The sequence below is a fragment of the Mastigoproctus giganteus genome, chromosome 6 (assembly GCF_048544385.1).
Source record: "Mastigoproctus giganteus isolate SK-2022 chromosome 6, ASM4854438v1, whole genome shotgun sequence".
NCBI lineage: Eukaryota > Metazoa > Arthropoda > Arachnida > Uropygi > Thelyphonidae > Mastigoproctus > Mastigoproctus giganteus.
The window spans coordinates 158905520-158925513 of NC_143580.1; the positions used below are offsets into that span (position 1 = coordinate 158905520).

Here is a 19994-nt window from a genome sequence, read left to right on the forward strand (position 1 = left end):
TGTTGGAACGAGTACAGAGAAGGGCAACAAGATTAGTGAATGAAACAGAGTTGCTCTTACAAAGAAAGGCTTAAGTTTTGCAAATTAGTGTTTGGAGACTGGCACCTACAAGGTGAGCTGATTGAGATGTATAAAGTTTTGAATGGTTTGAGCATGCTCAATGCTGATGGGATTCTTCCTCTTGCTCAGAATAATTGCCTGAGAGGGCATAAATTCAAATTGAGGAAAGACTGTTGTAGGATAGATGTGCGGAAGTTTGCCTATAGCCAGCGGGTGGTTGATTGCTGGAACAAACTTACATCTGTCGTAGAAATTGATAGCTTAAATAGATTTAAGTGATAATTTGACAAACATTTGGAGCGAGTGGATGGGTGAAATAAGGGGTTTTTTTTTGGCTGATGCTATATAAGCTTGCTTTCTTGCATCATGTGCCTATGCTAATGCTACAACACTGGATAGCAGTTTGTTCCAACAATTGACCACCCATTGAAACCATCCTTCCTCAGTTTGAATTTCTCCCTTTGTGTAGTCTGAGCGAGAGGAAGGATTCCATCAGCAGTTTACTCGATCCAATCCATTGAAAGCTTTAAACACTTCAATGAGATCTTGCAGGTGCTTAGTCTCCAGATGTGGCAGTTTGCAGAACTGAAGCCTTTCCTAGTAAGTTCCTTCCCTTTAGTTCTCCCTAATCTTGTTCTCTGCAACCATTTCAACTAGGGTGTTTATATTAGAAAAACATGAAACTGGACATTATGGTGATGTTATTGGGGGGGATTTCCATCTTTCAGGGAAAAAAATGTACTTTCTTTTAATAAAAAAAGACATCCCCCCCACATTTTTATTTTCAAAATGTACAATTAACAGAAACAATGAACTTAAATTTGAGCAACAAAATTTATGCCATAAATATGAACTTTTTCATTAATATATTTAGCTGAACCATGGCATTTAGATTTTTTTTTCTTAAATTTTATTGTTAAAATCTGTTCAGTTTAGGTCCCTCAAATTAAAAGCGGGTAATCATTGCTTTAACTGTACTTAACTCTCACCTAGTACACTGATTAGTGATCAGTCCATTGTATTGCCTGCTTCAGTCCTGTCCATTTTTAACGTTTTTGCCGGATTTGGCTTCAAATTACCATCCTGGAATTATCCAACAATTCTGGCTCCAGCTGTTGCAAGTTTTTGCTCTGTTGATAGAGAAGATATTATAGAATCAGTTAACTTGTACCAGGTAAAAATTACTCTAGGGACTAATAAAATGAGCAAATATTTGCTTGCAGCCAGTGTTGCCCTGGGGCTCACATCTGGTGACAGATGTGAGCCCCAGGCTTGGCACACCCAGGGTCCTGAGCTGGATATCATCATTCTTCTCTTTTTGGTGATTTCCCCTCCTACTTCTCTCTCAAGGTACTCAAATTTTTTTTTGGTTGATGCAGCATAAGCCTCCGGCTTCCTTATACCATATGGCTAATAATAGGTGCATTATAGCCTTAGTCACTAATGTGCCAATAAAACCTAAGCAACAAGCTAATAATAATAAATATGAAATAATCTAATAAGCTTGCTCTTTTTCAAGGAATTTGATTTTTTTAAAAGTAATATAGTTCATTTTTCAACAACTCAGTTTACTCCAATCTTTATTTTTGATTTCTTTTATGCCATTTTTTTTTTAACTCTAAACTGACATATAAATTTTCATCAAACTTAATTTCAATTTTTTCAAATTATTCCAGATAATTTGCCATATCCTCATTTTGGAATAATTTTTGTTAGCATCCAGTTTAAGAACTGGAATTGTCCATAGGGTTTCGACCAGTTTTCTAAATTTTTTGCTGTTGAATAAAAATCTAATTTAAAACTTATGAAATTTTTTTTTTTCCTTATATCAAACCGAATAATTTATCTAAGCACAAATGGCAGAAATCATATACAGGCATACCTCGAATAACGAATAGGATGAGTTTCACGAAATTACTTCGTTTTAGGAGGTAAAAATACTATGGCCAGAATAGGGATACGTTCCTACGTAAAGAAAATGAAAAGCTTTTTTTTTCAAACAAAGAAAAGTTTTATTAAATAAACAGTCAACTTACATACAAAGTGAAATCTCATTTTAAAATATGAGTCTAAAGTTGATTGTTTATGCTTTTTTCCTCTTTCATTTAGCGATTGCCTATACGGAGTTATTGCATTTAACACTGATCGCTTAACAATAACACTTCTTCCTAAATCAGGATCATTTTCACTAAAAAAATTTGAAACGTTTTCAATGTCATTTAAGCACCTTTTTAAATCTTTGGTTGTTAACACTTTTTCGGCAGGAACTTCTTTAACTTCGTCTTCATCATCTTTGTCTTCGTTGCTAACAAGGTTTTCTAAATCTTCCACTGAAAAACCATCTTCTGCATTCAATAAATTTCTAACATCCTCTTCATCGACATTTTCGAAACCTAGTGATTGAGCCATCTGGATAACTTCATTTCTAATTTCTTGGATGTTATTTTCTTCTTCTAGTACAACTTCTGGCCATATTTTGTGCCAAACTCCATTTAAGCATTTCTTAGTGACTTCTTTCCAAGAACTATCAACGTTTTCAATTGCGTTTTTAATGGTGTAGTTTTTCCAAAAAGTTAACTGTCATTTCCTCTTTATCCTCTAGTTCAGTTAAACTGCTTAATGTTTGACGCAGATAATAAGCTTTAAATGATGCTATTATTCCCTGATCCAATGGTTGAATCAGGGAAGTTGTGTTTGCTGGAAGAAACACAACTTTGACAGGAATGCATATGTCCAACGTGTTAAGATCAGTAGGATGTCCAGGAGCATTGTCTGACAACAAAAGAGCTTTTTCTTCAAAGTTGTTTTTTTTTTTACAATACCGTTTTACTTCAGGACAAAAGTGGTTAACAAACCAATCAGTAAATAACTCCTTGGTAACCCACGCTTTTCTATTTGCTTTCCATATTACAGGTAAATTCATTTTTATGTTACCTTTTAACGCCCTCGGATTTTCTGAATAGTAAACTAATAACAATTTTAATTTATAATCGCCAGAGGCATTTGATCCAAAGAGTAACGTTAAACGGTCTTTGGCTGCTTTGAACCCAGCAGCTGATTTTTCTTCAATAGAAATGAAACTTTTTGTTGGTAGCCGTTTCCAGAACAAACTGTTTTCGTCAACATTGAACACCAAATTTGGAAAATTTTGACGTTCAATTATTTCCTTTAGTTTTTCTAGAAACTGATTTGCAGCTTCTCCTGTTAATTTTACACTATGAATCCTGGCCCGTTTTTTAAATTTCTCGAACCAACCACAAGAAGCCCCAAAGGTTTCCATAATTTCTTCGGTTTGTTTAGATTTCAGGTGATTAAACTGGAATATATTTTTTTTTTATGTTAAATGGGGATTGAAATTTCCGACTTCGTTATATCGAAGCTTTGTTAGCAGAGGTAACGTTAACCGAGGTATGCCTGTATTCTATTACACTATCCAACACTATTTTTACTGCCAAGAACTCAAATGCTGTTTTTAACCAATTTTTATGCATAGATTTTGAAAATCACCGTGATAGTATCACCACAGTTATTAAATATAGAGGGAGTTAACAATTTACCTGAAATGCCAATTTTGCATAATCTAGAGGGTATATTAATCCAAATATATACCTTCTGTAATTGGGCCCGTTCTACATGATGATGTGCCCCAAAACTTAGAAAAACAGTAGTGGGGAAGATAATAGTGATCAAGTTCAAGTTGAGGATTCTCCGGAAGCTTCCACTTCACAAGATGTCGACTATGAGCCAGTAAGTTAAGGTAGTGAAGTCCATTTAATCAAACAAGATGAGTTCGATGATTTGGTTAGACTTAAATTTGCTGAAAGAACAAGCTGAACTTAAGTGGAACATACTTGCAGCAGGAACAAAGATTTCAGTGTTTTGAAAAGTTCTCGAAATATTTTGCTACGGAGGACAGTGTATTTTATTGGACTTCTGAAACAAATAGGTGTTGTGAATGAGTCAGATGAATGGCGTTTATTCATAGATGCCTCAAAATTAAGTTTAAAGGTCATTTTGCTTCATAATGACAATGAATTTCCATCAGTTCCTGTGTTTCATTTAGTTAAGACTTAAAGAAAGCCATGAAAGCATGTCTAAGGTTCTGCATGCTATAAAATACCAGGATTATGGTTGAACATATGCAGTGACCTTAAGGTTATTGGTTTGCAAGGGGTTTCACAAAAATTGTTGTTTTTGTGTTTATGGGATAGCTGTGCAAAGAGAACATTGTTGTGCAACATTGGCCCAAGCAGAACGAGTTCATACCAGGACAATGTAATAGAAAATATATTACTTTAATGCAATCAAACAAGGTTCTTCTTCCAACCCTGCACATCAAACTTGGATTGACAAAAAATTTCGTGAAGGGACTAGCTAAAGAAGGTAACGGCTTTGCATACTTCAGAAATGATTCCTAATTTAACATGTCAAACTTAAGGAAGGAATTTTAAGGTAGGAAGCCCCTGAAAGATAATGTTTGAAATCCAGTTAAAGGAGGTTAAATTGGCAGCTTGACGATCATTTAAGGCAGTATTACCTGGTTCTGTGGGTAAGAGGAAAGAAGAGAAAACTGAAATGTTGGTGTCTAATTTACTCGAGTGATACAAAAACATGGGCTGTCAAATGTTAAATTCATTTTCTTCATTCCCATCTCGAATTTTTCTTCGAAAATCTGGGAAATGTAAGTGATAAACAAGGGGAGCAGTTTAATCAAGACTTTTCAACAAGGAAAAGTGGTACCAAGGTCACTTGTATCCTGTAATGATGGGGGATTACTGCTGGTTTCTTGTGAGGGAAGGTAAGCAGGAATAAAATCCCTTGAGTAGCAAACATTTTTTTAAGGACAATTACATGTATGCTGATTAAATATTATTGAAATAACCACTTCCCTACGATTTATGATATTTTATCGAAGTTAAATGAGTTATAGAAAACATTTTTTTACACTTGTATTACAAACTTAATTACATGTATATATCCCTTTATTTTAAAGTTGATACATCTTTTTATGTAGATGTGATAGATGTTTTATGGCAATTTTCGGAATTAGTGTGTTTATTTCCTCCAGAATCACATTTTCATTGCGGACGTATGACAATTCAGTAAACCCCCCGCTATTCGCGATCGCCGGTTTAATATAAAATGAAACCTAAAAAAAATGAATTTTAAAGTGCCGTGAATATTTTCCACCATAAAAAAAACATGGGCGTGGCTAAAATTATCTTTCCCAGTCAAAACAGCACTCAGTGGGGGGAGAGGGGTGACAATCGCGAGCGTGGATGTTTCTCGCTAATCCTTGTTCAGTATGTGTTATGCACTTGTCATGGAATGTTTCGTCGTTTGCTTTTAATTTATATGGTTATAAATGGAATAAATTTATAAATTGATATGCTTACAAAAATGATAAATCTACCGTTTTGCAGTGTAAAACAGACTTTTTCGAGTGTGTTAACAGAAGAAAGTGACTTTATTGTGGACAAGTTCTTTCTAACCCGTACAAAAATATGGCTACAAATAACAAGGGAAATGTGAAAAGATCAAAGGAGGTGATGACATTAGCGAATAAAATTGAGTTATTAGACAAAATTTCTAATGGTGAAAGTGTCTCCTCAGTGGCAAAACATAAAATCAATGAGTCAATGGTACGATCAATCAAGAAATCGGAATAAAAAATCCACCGTAGTTTCCGTGAAAACACGCTAATTGCTTCAAAAATTTGCTCTGTAACTTGTGATGTTGAATTAGAAAAAATGGAAAAAGTTTTTAAATCTTTGGATAGAAGACTGAACTCAAAATAAAATTCCGTTAAGTTCACTCATCATTCGTGAAAAGGCAAAACTCCTTTATCAACATTTTAGCGAAACTTGTGATAGCACTGGAGGGATAAGTGTTTTTTTTTTTTTGCTAGCAAGGTGCTGGTTTGAAAGATTTGTTTGAAATTTCTAATAAATATTACATTTAATATTAAATTGTTTCTTATTTTCATTTCATTTCGATGCCATATGCTTGCATTTCACTGTACATAGTCATAATATGAAGGTGTATATATATAATACATAGACAATTTTAGACTAGTTTTTCTTATATTTCATACTTTGGAACGGAATCCTTTTATTACTATGGGAGCCATAGCTCAGTATTCGTGTTTTCGTTATTCGCGACATTTCTCAGGAACGTAACCCCTGTGAATAGCAGGGGTTTACTGTATTTTTTGTTGTCTAGTGTTATCTAACATAATTGTTTCTTCAACAATATTTTAACCTCTAAAATAATTATTTGCTTTTCCAGTTTTTAGTTGAAGAAACTGACAAAACTGTGGGCAGTCCACAAATATGCTTTTCCCAATGGATAATTAAGATTTCTCAACCAAAACATGAGGCTTTCTTCAATTAAATAAAAAAAAAAAATTTAATCCTTCGAAAATTTTTGAAATGCATTTAATGGCAGGAAAGAATGACAACCAGCAAGTGAGAGCAGTTTTTTATACTCTATCAACGGTAGCACAAAATTCCTTTAAATGTTCCATTTGAACAGTATAAGTGTTGAAAGTAAGAAAATATTTTTTAAGTACCAATTCTGTCAACTGCTAGTCTTCCTGCTCCTGATCGAGCAGGATTATGAAATATATGTGCTAGATATCTGACATCTTTGATGTTGGAATTAACCAAATTTTGTAGTCGAGAAAATGTTGATTTGGCCTCTTCTGTTGATTGTCCAAAAGTAACATTTTGTATTGTAGTTTTCATTTGTATTAACTTTTCTTTGGGGATATTATTTCCTTCAGAGAACTAAGAATAGTTGACGATAGTTCGTGACCATTTTTCTTGTTGAAATAATGGAACAGTGGAGATACTTTCTCCGACTTATGATTGTTTGCATTGGAGGAATTTCCAAAGAATTAGTACTATTTACAAATTTAAAACTGTTAAGTGAATAAGGAGTTGGTACATTCTTTATTATGCAGTTGTTTTCATTCGTGCACTGGAAAATTTTTGTGCATTTTTGAGTAATCAAAAAGTTGACTGAAAAGGCTTGAGGAGCAATCAGAATTTCTAAGTGATTGATGATGCTTAATTAAATGATACATTGTTCATGATACAAAGTTCAGCAATGGCTACCTTGTCATGTTCATTTGAATTTTATTTGATAAGGAAATGTTCCAGTTTGGATGGTGATGCAATTTCTTGAAGTTCGATTGCGTGTTTTTTAGAATTAACATTATCTTTGATGGCCTCTGTAGCAGAGTGGTCAGGAGTGGGAGTGCAGTAGCAGTCTCCTTGAGTAGACTGGGGTTCAAGCCCCTGACTACTAAATACAGTTGATCTGCCAACCTGCACTGGATCAGCATGGCAGATTATGGCCCATTTCCCTTGACATGAATTGTTGAAGAGGCTTCCATCCTGCAGTGGGTTGATAATGGCTGCAGTTTACCTTGATATCACATCTTCCACTGCGACTTATGTTGGTGAAACATGAGCATATTCTGCTTTCAACCTCATTTTTGTGTCTTCCCTTTTTTTTATAAAACTTCATTCTTTCTGGAAGTCCTTTTAGAAATTACATTTTATGTTTAGGAATTTTTTTTTTTATTATGTAGCTTAAACTAATTAAAAAAACTGTTACAAAAAATTTTGCTTATCTTTACCTATAAACTGATCAAACTGCATGCACTGAACACACTGTGAACAGGCAATGTACAGGCTGTGACTTGTGACGTGATTGAAGACAATTCTTTGAACTCTGCTATTTTTTGATTGTGCACAAAAGCATTTGTACAAAAATGTTCATAACAAGAAATCGGGACATTTAAGCATCCTGAAAAAAACTTCCGGGACACCAGGACAGTTTCACATAAACCAGGACAAATCCCGGAAAACTGGCACATGGACATCTAATTACAATAGATCCACAGCCTAAAATGAGGATCTGAATTGCATAAATTACAATATTCCAAGGCTATATTTCTTTAAGCACTGATATTTGGACAATTATTACAAATAATTCTCCAGTTCTGAGTATTATAGGCCATTGGCTTTCAAATGAGTTCAAACAACACAGCAATCCTAAGAGTTGCTTTTTCAATCTCTTGTACATGGATACAGATCACTGAAGAGTTGAACAATGTGCTAGAAGAATATAAATATTAAGGGCGAACTCTTTGTCATAGTGTGATATTCTGGAGCAAATATGGTAGCTTGTGACACTGATAGTTGTTTACAGTCAATCATTCATACACACAACTTTCAATAAATTACTCCATATTTGCCCAGCAGGCTGAAGGACTGTTATTACTAACAATAGGAATATTGTAAAATACTTCAGTCATTCTGCTTCAGCAGTTAATAAATTAATGGAAATACAGGAGCAGCTGAATTTAAAGAAACAAGTTAATTCAAGATGTTAATAATAAAACAAGTTAATAGGTGGTAGATGACTTTCATCAACTGGTGAAATACCACCACTTTGCTTATTGGAGGCTTGAAGTGGTGAAACACGTTTAGTCTCTAGAGCAAAGTATGCCCCCCCCCCCCCCAATACTTCTCCTTCAACCCATGCACGGTACTAAAAATACTATAGGTTTTGATACCTTTCGTGTTTGGGGTTTTCATAAAAAAAAAAAAAGATGTATCCACTCATTGGAATTCGATGTATTATATGCTGGATTCGATGTATTAACAGCAAAATGTTCTTGCAAAATATGCTGTAGATAACAATATTCCAACATTAAGTTCATGCCAGTGGAGTTTTGTAAAAAAAAATTGTCAAACTCCTAGGTCCATTTGAAGAAATAACTAATAAAGTTAGTAAAAGAATCTACCAATTCAATGATAATCCTACAATTTTGACTTATTTATTTTTGTTCAAAGCTTGCCAAAATGATAATTTCACTGGAATTCTTACCACAGTTGAGGAGCTTAAATTATTAAAAGATTATCTGCTTACGTGCGTGGAAAATAAATCTTTGTGTTTATCTACTTTTATAGATCCTAGATTTAACATAACTTCAAAGAAGTGATATGAAAAACAAAGTAAACGAATGGGTTTTAGAAGCTCTGGAGCAAGATTAAAGGGATAAGAGGAGATTCTCTTGAGGACATTTCAACAGGATATGCTTCAACCAGTTCTACTGAAGATCAAGATACCCCAGGCATTACTATGAATTGAATCTGTATTTAAATTTGAGATTACTGCTTAGAAATCAATGAAGGAAATGATAGTGGATGGATGTTAAACATTCATAAATACCACATTTCAAACCACTTGCATAGCTATACAATACAATGTACCTCACTTTAAGATATTAATCCGTTACCATCATATCGCGAAAATATCTTTATGTTGAACCCAATGATAACACATTGCTTTTTGGTAATTCATTCCTTGGCCTCTAAGTTCAAATTTTTGCCATTAGCATTAGTAGAGGCATATGATGCAAGAAAGCAAGCTTATGCAGCATCAGCCAAAAAAAAAAAAGCTCCCATTTCACCCCTTTGTTCGTTCCAAGTACCCGTCCAGCTCAGCCTTAAATTTATTTATGCTATCAACTTCCACAACAAAGGATGGACGTCTGTTCCACCAACCAACCACCCGCTGGCTAAAGGCAAACTTCCGCACATCTATCCTACATCTGTCTTTCCTCAATTTGAATTTATGCCTCTCAAATGATTATTCTGAGCAAGAGGAAGAATTCCATTAGCATTGAGCATGCTCAAACCATTCAAGGCTTTATACACCTCAATCAGATCACCTCTCAGGTGCCTAGTCTCCAGACATTGTAATTTGCAAAATTTAAGCTTTTCTTCGTAAGGGTTCCATTCACTAATCTTGTTGCCCTTCACTGTACTTGTTCCAACAGCTCTACATCCTTAAAACGAGGCCTCCAGACCTGTATATAGTACTCAAGTTGTGGTCTGACCATTGCCTTATACAAGGGGATAATAATCTCCCTGCTAGAAAAATTCCTGTATGTCATTGACAAGACACCATGAGCTACTCTTGCAGACCGTCTGCACTGCTCAGAAAACTTCGTATCTGCCTGCACAATTACCCCCAGGTCCTTTTCGTTCTCTACCACTGTCAGTGTGGTACCACAGAGTTGATATGTTACTCTGAGATTACTGCTTCCATATGTAGTACTTTATATTTGTCAATGTTAAACTTCATTTGCCACCTCTCAGCCCATCTGCTCAACTTTTCTAGATCCTGTTGCAGCAGCGTACCATCATTAGTTTCCTTAACAACCCTGCGAACCTTCGTATCATCTGCAAACTTGGACATTAAGCTTGATATACCATCATCAATATCATTTATAAATACAGAAAACAACAATGGACCCAATACTGAACCCTGAGGGATGCCACTAATAACATTAGTCCACGATGAGCAGTGTCCATTGATTACCACTGTCTTCTCCCACTCAACCATCCCTTTATCCATACCAGCAATTTGCCTCCATTGCCACACTGCTCAAATTTGTGCAGCAGTCTTCCATGTGCAACACTATCAAGCCTTTCTAAAATCCAAATATATAATATCAAAGTTATTCCCTGCATCCAGTTCCTTTGTTACCAAATCATAGTATCCAATCAAATTGGTCAGGCGAGACTTTCCCTTAACAAAACCATGCTGTGACAGAGTTTTAACTGAAGTCATGTCTAGATGATCCTGCAGTGCTTTAACTAGTGCCTCCATTAATTTTCCTGGAACAGAAGTTAAACTAACAAGTCTATAATTACTTGTTGCCCTTTGATCCTCCTTTGTGAATTGAGGTCACATTTGCACATGTCCAGTCCATAGGTACCTCCCCTGAGTTCAAAGAAGCTCTCATAATTATGGATAAGGGTTTTCTTACTTCCTTTGCTGCCTCCTTTAATACAACTGGATAGATCCCATACCCCTGGGGTGCATTTTTTATGTTTATCTTCAACAATTTCTCCTCCACTTTCCTCTCAGTTATTACAAAATCATCCAGCTCACTGCCAGAGTTTAACTCGCCTCTGGCATTCCCCTCTTAGGGAGGCCTAAATAACTCATGGGTGAATGTAGATGCACAATACTCGTTTAGTTTGTTAGCCAACTGAGCAGGATCATCAACAGTTGAACCATCAATATCCAGTGGACCAATCTGATTCATCATTTTCCTTCTAGAGTTTACATAAATAAAGAACTGTGTTGTTTTTCTTTGCATCCTTTGCCAAGGATTTCTCATCTGCATTTGCCTGCCTAATCTCCTTTGTGACTTGGTTACAGACCAGCTTATATCTATCATAGGCTTCCATGTCACCCATTAATTTTATAATTTTTCTTCTCTGCCACATGTCTAATTAGTTCATCTGACATCCATTTAGGCCTAAACCTTGAATAATATTTCTCCCCTCGACGTGGCCACCTGTACGTGGTGAGGCGATTTCCCGGTGACGCTGCTGGACCTCCAGACTAGCATCACTGGGATCCAACGCCCACAGCCCAGGTTCCAGGCTTACATCAATGGAATCCGGCGTGTTTGCCGTGCATTGCGACCCGTGGAAATTCGGAAAGGGGATCCTGGTGGTTGAGGGGCCCAGCTAGGATCAATTGGCTAGTAGGCTCGCCTGCGAGGGTCAACCATGTCAATGCCACGCCCCTACCCTCATGGTCCGAGGGACAGGATTCAGGTTGGCGGCGGTGCGGGTATAGTGTCTGGGTAGCCCTGGCGTTCCACTCCCGAGCGCATTTATTGCATGCCGGGTAGTGGGCGTCCCTTTGGGCTCCGTGGTGGGTGGGGAGCCCGGGCACTGAACCACTTCAAACTTCATGAATCCTGATAAACATATTCCTTCAGGGGCCCCAACCTAGTCCCTATCTGAAAAATCTGAAAATAATGACGGAGAGGCAGATAGCATTATTGCTACAAAGAGGCAGCGAACTGAAATACCATCAGGGCCTGTCCCAAGGTTCTTAATAATGCATTCCACCACTGAAACACTGATTGGTAAAATGTCACCCTTTTTTATACAAAAAGGGTTGGATGGGTTAGCAGGTACACCCAAGTCAGTTAAGAGGCTCCATTCTGGGGACCTCTTGATTGAAACACAAAATGACAGGCAGTCTGAACATCTACTCAGAGTAACATCAATTGGAGGAATATGCATAACAGTGACACCACACAGAACACTAAATTCATTGAGAGGTGTCATTTTGGAGTGGGACCTTCTCAACGTCACCGAGGAGGAAATCTGCTCCGAATTAAAACCACAGGGAGTTATTGCCGTCAAGAGAATCACTGCGCGAAGGGATGGAAAAATTGTTAAAACCAGGAGTGTTATCCTGACTTAACTCTCCTAAACCTCCTGATGAGATTAAAGCTGGATACCTCAATTGTTCAGTGTGTCCATACGTTCCAAACCCTTTACAGTGTTTTAAATGCCAGAAGTATAGACACTCTCAAATGGCCTGCCGTGGAGTCCTTGCATGCGCTCGATGCGGTGCAAAGGACCACGAAACAACAGCATGTTCAGCCGCAAAACCCACCTGTATTAACTGTGAAGGTGAACACCTGGCCTACTCACGAGCATGCCAGAGGTGGAAAGAAGAAAAAGAAATTCAACGGCTGAAGGCAGAGCTAAATATATCATACCAGGAGGCAAGGAAATCGGTAAAACCCCTAAATATCAACAAACCTACCTACGCCCAGAAGGTAGCAAGGAGATGTTCCGTCGGAACTCAGACGGACATGACCATTCCTCCAAAGGAGTCTTTCACTCCCATCGCGCATTATCTTTTAAGTTCTCAAAAACCTGCACCGAAAAACCAATCAGCTGCCACTCCTATATCAGTACCTCCTAATGCTCCACAAGCAACAAAGGAAATTATGAAAGAAAAGAATAAGAAAGGGGAAGTCCCCCCTAGAACCCAAGAAAACATGGATGTCGAGCAGAAGGAGGTACCCGAAGATTCAGTCTTGGAACTCTTTGCGGAGGAAGAAATGGACACGGGACAGCGTCCATTCTTCCCCAAAAAAGATAAACCCAAGACTGATAAAAGTAAGCCCTCAGCACCTTGGAAGCCACCTGATTGACCCACCAAGCCAAAATAATGGCTAAATTCCTACAATGGAATTGTGGATTCCGGCAAAATATTGATGACATCAAGGCCCTCCTGCAAAAGCACGAGCCAGTTTGCTTTTGCTTGCAGGAGACATATCTAAAGGCAAATGACGATCCCATGATGCATAACACCACAATTTTTCGTAAGGATAGAATTGCAGATGGCTCTGTACATGGGGGAGTGGCTATCCTTGTGGGTAACCAGACCCCAGTGCAGCCCTTGCTAATTACAACTAGCATAGAAGCTGTTGCAATTTGCCTTACATTGGGATTTTTATTAACCATCTGCTCTATCTATTTGCCACCTGGGACTGACATCTCCCAGGAAGACCTTGATGATCTTCTAATGCAGTTGCCTCCCCCTTCCTTACTTCTCAGGGATTTTAATGGATATAACACCCTGTGGGGTAGTGCTAACATCAATGGAAGGGGACGAGTCATAGAACATATGCTAAATGACAATGGGTTTTCCCTTCTAAATACTGGAACAAATACCTTCTTCCACATGCCTACCCGTACTTTTTCTGCCATTGATCTCTCTATCTGCTCCCCTTCTCTACTCCCTTCACTCACTTGGGAAGTGGAGGAGAATCCATACGGAAGTGATCACTTCCCTGTGATAACCTCGTTACACAGTGGGAGACCATGTCTTCCCTTCAGGTTACCACGGTGGAAGATTGATCAGGCAGACTGGACTGCCTTCCAACATCAGGCAAATTTTGATCTTAGCACAGTCAAGAGCCTATCAATGATGCAGTTAAGTACATCACAGAAAATATTGTCCAAGCAGCTGCGAATGCTGTTCCAAAAACATCTGCCCGGTTTCCACCATTTCCCAAACCTTGGTGGAATTCACAATGCACAGCAGCAAAAAAGGCTCAAAACAAAGCGTGGGGGATATTCCGCCGATATCCTACCACGACCAACCTTATAGCCTTTAAACGTGCACGAGCCAAAGCACGATATATCCGCTGTCAGAGTCAAAAAGAATCGTGGATCCGTTTTACATCATCTATTAACCAGTCTACCAACTCTAAGGTAGTCTGGGATAAAATCCGGAAAATGAAGGGAAAATATACATCCCACCCTTCTTCAATCCTAGATTATAATGGATGCGCTATTGCAGATTCAACTGCAATAGCCAATTCTCTTGGGGAAACATTCTCTAACATCTCTGCAACATCTTTGTATTCCCCAGAGTTCCTGGTCCTGAAATATAAAATCGAAAAACAGGTACTTAACATTAAATCTAAGAGCTTTTATCCCTACAACGGCGATTTAACTATTCAGGAACTGAAAAGAGCCCTCGCTCTTTCCAAAGCAAGTGCCGTTGGACCAGATGGCATCCATTATGAAATGATTAAACATATTTCACCAAAATCTATGGATTGTCTGCTCCTTCTGTATAACAGAATCTTTACTGAAGGGCAGTTTCCGGACTCCTGGCGAAAGGCAATCGTTCTTGCCTTTCCTAAGCCAGGAAAGGATCCGAAATTCACTACCAATTATCCGAAATTCACTACCGTTTAATATGATATTTAGAATCAAATGACCTTCTCTCGAACATCCAGTGTGGCTTCCGAAGGAACCAGTCCACTTTGGACCATCATATTAGACTGGAAATATCCATCCGGGATGCTTTCCTAAAACGCGATCACTTGGTGTCAGTGTTCTTTGACACAGAGAAAGCGCATGGCACAACTAGGAGATTTGGCATTTTAAAAGATTTACATTGCCTAGGCCTTAGAGGGCATTTCCCCCTTTTCATTCAAAACTTTTTAGCCAATCGATCTTTCCAAGTTCGTGTAGGATCCTCACTCTCTCGTTCCTTCAGCCAAGAGGAGGGAGTACCACAAGGATCAGTTTTAAGTGTCACGCTTTTCGCCATCAAAATAAATTCCATCACAGAACAACTTCCTCCAACTGTAAACAGTGCCCTCTATGTTGATGACTTTAGCATTTTTTGTCAGTCATGCAACATGAAGGTTATTGAAAGACAACTGCAAAAAGCCATTTATCACCTCAATTCCTGGGCACTTACTAATGGCTTCAGTTTCTCGCCGGAGAAGACAGTTTGCGTACACTTTTGTCGTAAGCGTAATCTTCATCCTGAACCTGAATTAAGGCTCGGACAAAATGCTATTCCAGTAGCAGGGGACACAAAATTCTTGGGACTCATATTTGATAAAAAAACTGACATTTCTGGATCACATCTGTCAACTCCGCACAAAGTGCACACGGGGGCTTAATATTCTCCGCTCACTCTCCTCTACATCTTGGGGAGCAGACCGATGCACCCTTCTACGGCTTTACCGTGCACTTGTGTGATCCAAATTAGATTATGGGTCCCAGGTATATTCGTCATCCAGAGACAGTGCCCATCGATGGCTGGATCCTGTCCATCATCAGGCTCTCCATATCGCTACTGGAGCATATCACACATCTCCTGTCCAGAGCTTATACGTCGAAGCAAATGAACCACCGTTATCGCTTCGACATAAACAGTTGTCTTTAAAGTATGATTTAAAACTGAAATCCCTGCCAGACCACCCTACGTGGCTATCCGTTTTTCAGCCACGATGGGAAAATTTGTACAATACCCTTAAGACTGCCAATCGTCCTTTTGGTATTCGTCTCCAAGAGCTACTCAAAGAACTTAATATCAAGGTAGACAAGGTTGCCCAAACACCTAAGCAACCTCTTCCACCCTGGCATGCTCATGTCCCGAAATGTGATTTGTCCCTTCGGAATTGGGGAAAGTCGGACACTCCATCTGTCTACCTGCAGCTTCATTCAGCATGCTGAGCTGAACATTCTGACTTTGCGCCAGTTTACACAGATGGTTCGAAGTCAGAATCATATGTGGGATCTGCTGTTGTCTTTACAGACAGCACTACATCGGAGCAGATTCCCTCTGAATGTAGCATATTTACTGCAGAGCTGCACGCAATTGAGTTAGCCTTGGATCACATTAGTAAATGCCAATACCAACAGTTCATTTTATATTCCGACTCTCTTAGCATGTTACAGGCTTTAATGTCTGTGAGATATAATCCTCATCCAGTTCTGTCTAGTATTCAGAAGATTCACTTCCTCTGTGGACGTGAATATGATATCTGTTTCTGTTGGATTCCCAGCCACATTGGGATTAGGGGAAATGATTTGGCTGACGCCGCAGCCAAATCAGCAATTCCCAATAATAACTGCTGCCTGTCAGTCTGCACAGGAATTGTAAGGAGGAAGTTGTTCTTGCCCGGACCCGCATAGGACAGTCATTTAACTCATTCGTTTTTGTTGAGGGCTGATAACCCTCCTATGTGTGTGTCCTGTGGCACAATTTTAACGATTAGACACCTTTTAATTGACTGTCCAGATTTTAGCAATATCCATTTTACCGCTTTTAACCATCTGACTGAGCCGTATACACTCAGTCAGATTTTATCTGACAATGTGTCTGCCATTTTTAGTTATTTTAAATCAATAAATGTTTTTACTTATATATATTATTTACATGTTATTGTTTCTTTATTGATTTATTTTTTTCTACATTTTATACCTTTGTTATTTTATATACTGACACTGTGACCTAAGTAATTAGGTCAGTGAAAATTTAAATATCACTTGAGTTTGGTGCATTATAGCCTTAGTTGCTAATGTGCCAATAAAAAACTAACAAACAAGAATAATATTTCTTACTTGGTATGTAAAGCCTAGTAGCTTCCAATATAAATTCTTTGAATGCTTCCCATTTTGAATTTGCTGTTGGTTGTTGGTAACATCATCAGTTGGTCCCACCGTATAGAATTTAAATACTGGCTCAGACCACTGTAGTCACCTTTACAAAAGCAAAAACCCTTCCCTTTACCCCTGATGGTAGTTACCTCTTTGAGTAAATCCCACTTAAACACACTGTGATCACTGCCACCTAGTGGTTACTTTACCTGCAGATTCTTAATGCATAGAATCGCTACTGATAATCAGATCAGGAGTATTACTCCTTCTAGTTGCCTCCCGAACATGCTGATGTAGAAAACAATCATCCAATAAATCCACAAAAGCCTTGCTAGTGTGTGAGTGACCAACCCACAAATTCCAGTCAATATCTGGGAAATTAAAATCCCCCATTATAAGACTGATTTACTGGCCTACTGTTTTCCTGCACAGTTCCTTATTATACTCAGAGTGATTAGGCCTATAACACACTCCTACTCGATTTTGATCTCCCAATGCGTATGTCACGCCAAACTGACTTGACACTGCACTGTCCAGCGATGTCGACTGGCTTCACTTCCTTGGATTTTGTTTCTTAACTAATAGTATAGCCCCTCCTCCCTATCTTGTCTATCCTTCGTGTACATATTGTACTCCCCAAATTCCAGTTCAGCATTCCTTATATCTGTGTGACACCACATCTGAGCAATACCTGAAATTCATCAAATTTATTTACCAAACTCTTAGCATTGGTGTACATGCACCTGTTCCTATTCTTAGCTACCCTAACACAATCCATGTATTTACTTGTATAGCAATGACTCCCAGCAGTCTCTGAAATACTCTGCATCTTGTTTTCCAGGCTGCTGCTCATTCCAATAGAAGCAGTGCAAGAATCACTGTCACCTCTGTTAATGGCTGGTGTTAAAATCTATTAGTCCTTGTATTCCACCAAGCTAGCAGTTTTCTGACCCACCTAACACTGCCTCTAGCATCAGGAAATATTTTTGCACTCTTTCTATTTAAGTGTATCCCATCCTGTAGAAGTAGTCTCCTGTTAACAAGTATCCTATATAACCCCCTAAAAGGTCATTTTTATAGTGTTAATTGTGTTAGTTACCAATTCAAATCATTAAACACACTACACCTTCATTGTTATCATATGTTATAAGAACCAATTTTGAACGGCTTTGTGATATTTTTTAAAGCACTATTATTATTAGCTATATTGTGCAAGGAAGCCTGAGGCTTATGCTGCATCAGCCAAAAAAAAAAAAAATAGAGAGAGAGAGAGAGAGAGAGAGCACCCACCCACCAAGAAAGAATGATTATATCCAGCTCAGGACCCTGGGTGTGCCAAGCCCATACTCACCAGAGAAGTCAGGACTATAAAACAAAAAGAATTTGCACTTCTGGTTTATTGGGCTTTTCTGTTATTGCAAGCAATTATAAAAAGGTCATTTGCAAAAATACTGATAGCTGGAATTGTGTGGGTTTTTATGTTATTATGGTGAAATGTGTGTGCCCCTTTACTGAGATCTTCAATCATATAAAAAACAAATTTTCAGAATCTTCTCTTTCCTTGTTTTTTTTAAGCTTCTTAAACTTGTTACTCCGCAAATCATGTTAGTTGCAATTTGTGTGTTCCGTTAAAAAAATGCTTATGCATATTGAAATTTATAAAGAGAATTTCCAAGATAAATCAACGCCTCTTAAAGCATTTGTGAAGAAGACTACTCCTTGTGCAACAAACTGAGTGCCGAGCCAATAATGAGTGAACAACGAGAGTGCATTTAGTCGATGATGAAGAAGAATAAACATTCTTTAACATAAGTCAAATTTTTTTATTATAATTTGCTTGATTTTACAGGCTACATTTTCCATTCCTTTGGATAAATCAATCATTGTTTAAACATAAACTAATTTCATTGTTGGTAACGTAACCCCTATTTTTAACATTGTCAATGGAAAATAAATTCCCACTTTACGAGTGCACGCTAGGAACAAATTAACTCAAAGTCGAAAACTACCTGTACTTCTAATTTTTCCCCTTTTATACTATGTTAAAAAGACGATAAATTTGATTAAATACCCGTTAAGTTACCTTAAGTTTTTGTGTTCTCTGTATTAATAAAAATAAATTGGCTATAACAGCAGCCGAAAACTCAAAATGTTTACTTAATCCATTTCAGTATATCAAAGCTATCTGATGAATCTCTTGGCAGTGATTAACTGGCTTAAATTTAGCAGGAAATGGTTGATTCATAAAACTGATTAAGCGACAAGAGCTGATTAATGATGAATTGGCGAAGGTGCTGATTACCGATTATATACTGATTAACTGGTGCATCCTTAATATTTGCTGTCTTTATGCATGTGTCAAAAGACATTAGAAATGATATTCCTTAAGTCTTAAGCAGTCAATAAACAACTCATGTAAAAGTAAAGGCACGTGGAATTAACAGCTACTTAAATAATGGCACTCTGATTAATCTCTTTGCCACAATCCTTGGTTTTTGTGTATAGACTTGTCACAGATTTGTTCTTTGTATGTGTTAATTTATATACATGAGAAAAAGCTTTCATCTGAATTTAAATAAATATATAAAAAAAAACTCTTGTTGCTCATTTTTATATATTTTATTAAATTGGAGATTTTCTAAACAGTATTCTTGATTATCTGTATGGTTCTTTTCTAGAATAAAGTGAAAATGCAAATTTTTGTGAAGACCTTAACAGGGAAGACTATCACTCTTGAGGTATGTACTTCACATTAATTTTGCAAATAACATTGCAATTTAAATTTAGTTAGTCTAGAATCAGTAAGATGTATTATGGCCTTTTGAGGGGGGTTCTGTATTGAAATTGTTTTTGTGCCGGTATCATGATCTCTGGAACCCTGTCCATATCCAGAAAAAAATATATTCAATAATGTTTCTTAAAATACTAGCCCTAAATTGAATTTAACTTATTTCTTCTACCAATATTGCCAGGTATCTGTTTTTTTTTTTTTTTTCTTTTATGTGCTTTTTTTCAAATGTATAAAGCACCTGTTGCCTTCATGTCAGTCTGTCTGCATGTAATAACTAGTCCCAGTGGAAAAGTTTTCATAAAATTAAGATTTTCTTTAGAAAATGT

At 37.5% G+C, this 19994-nt stretch overlaps 1 protein-coding gene across 1 annotated transcript in view; it reads left to right on the plus strand.

Moving 5' to 3' along the window:
- The window catches only part of RpS27A (ribosomal protein S27A), a 74535-nt gene that overhangs the window by 13554 nt on the left and 40987 nt on the right, over nt 1-19994 (plus strand). The window contains exon 2 of the mRNA XM_090375429.1: nt 19556-19615. Within this exon, the coding sequence (XP_090231555.1) occupies nt 19568-19615 (48 nt within the window). The 5' untranslated portion in view covers nt 19556-19567. The remainder of the gene's footprint in view (nt 1-19555; nt 19616-19994) is intronic.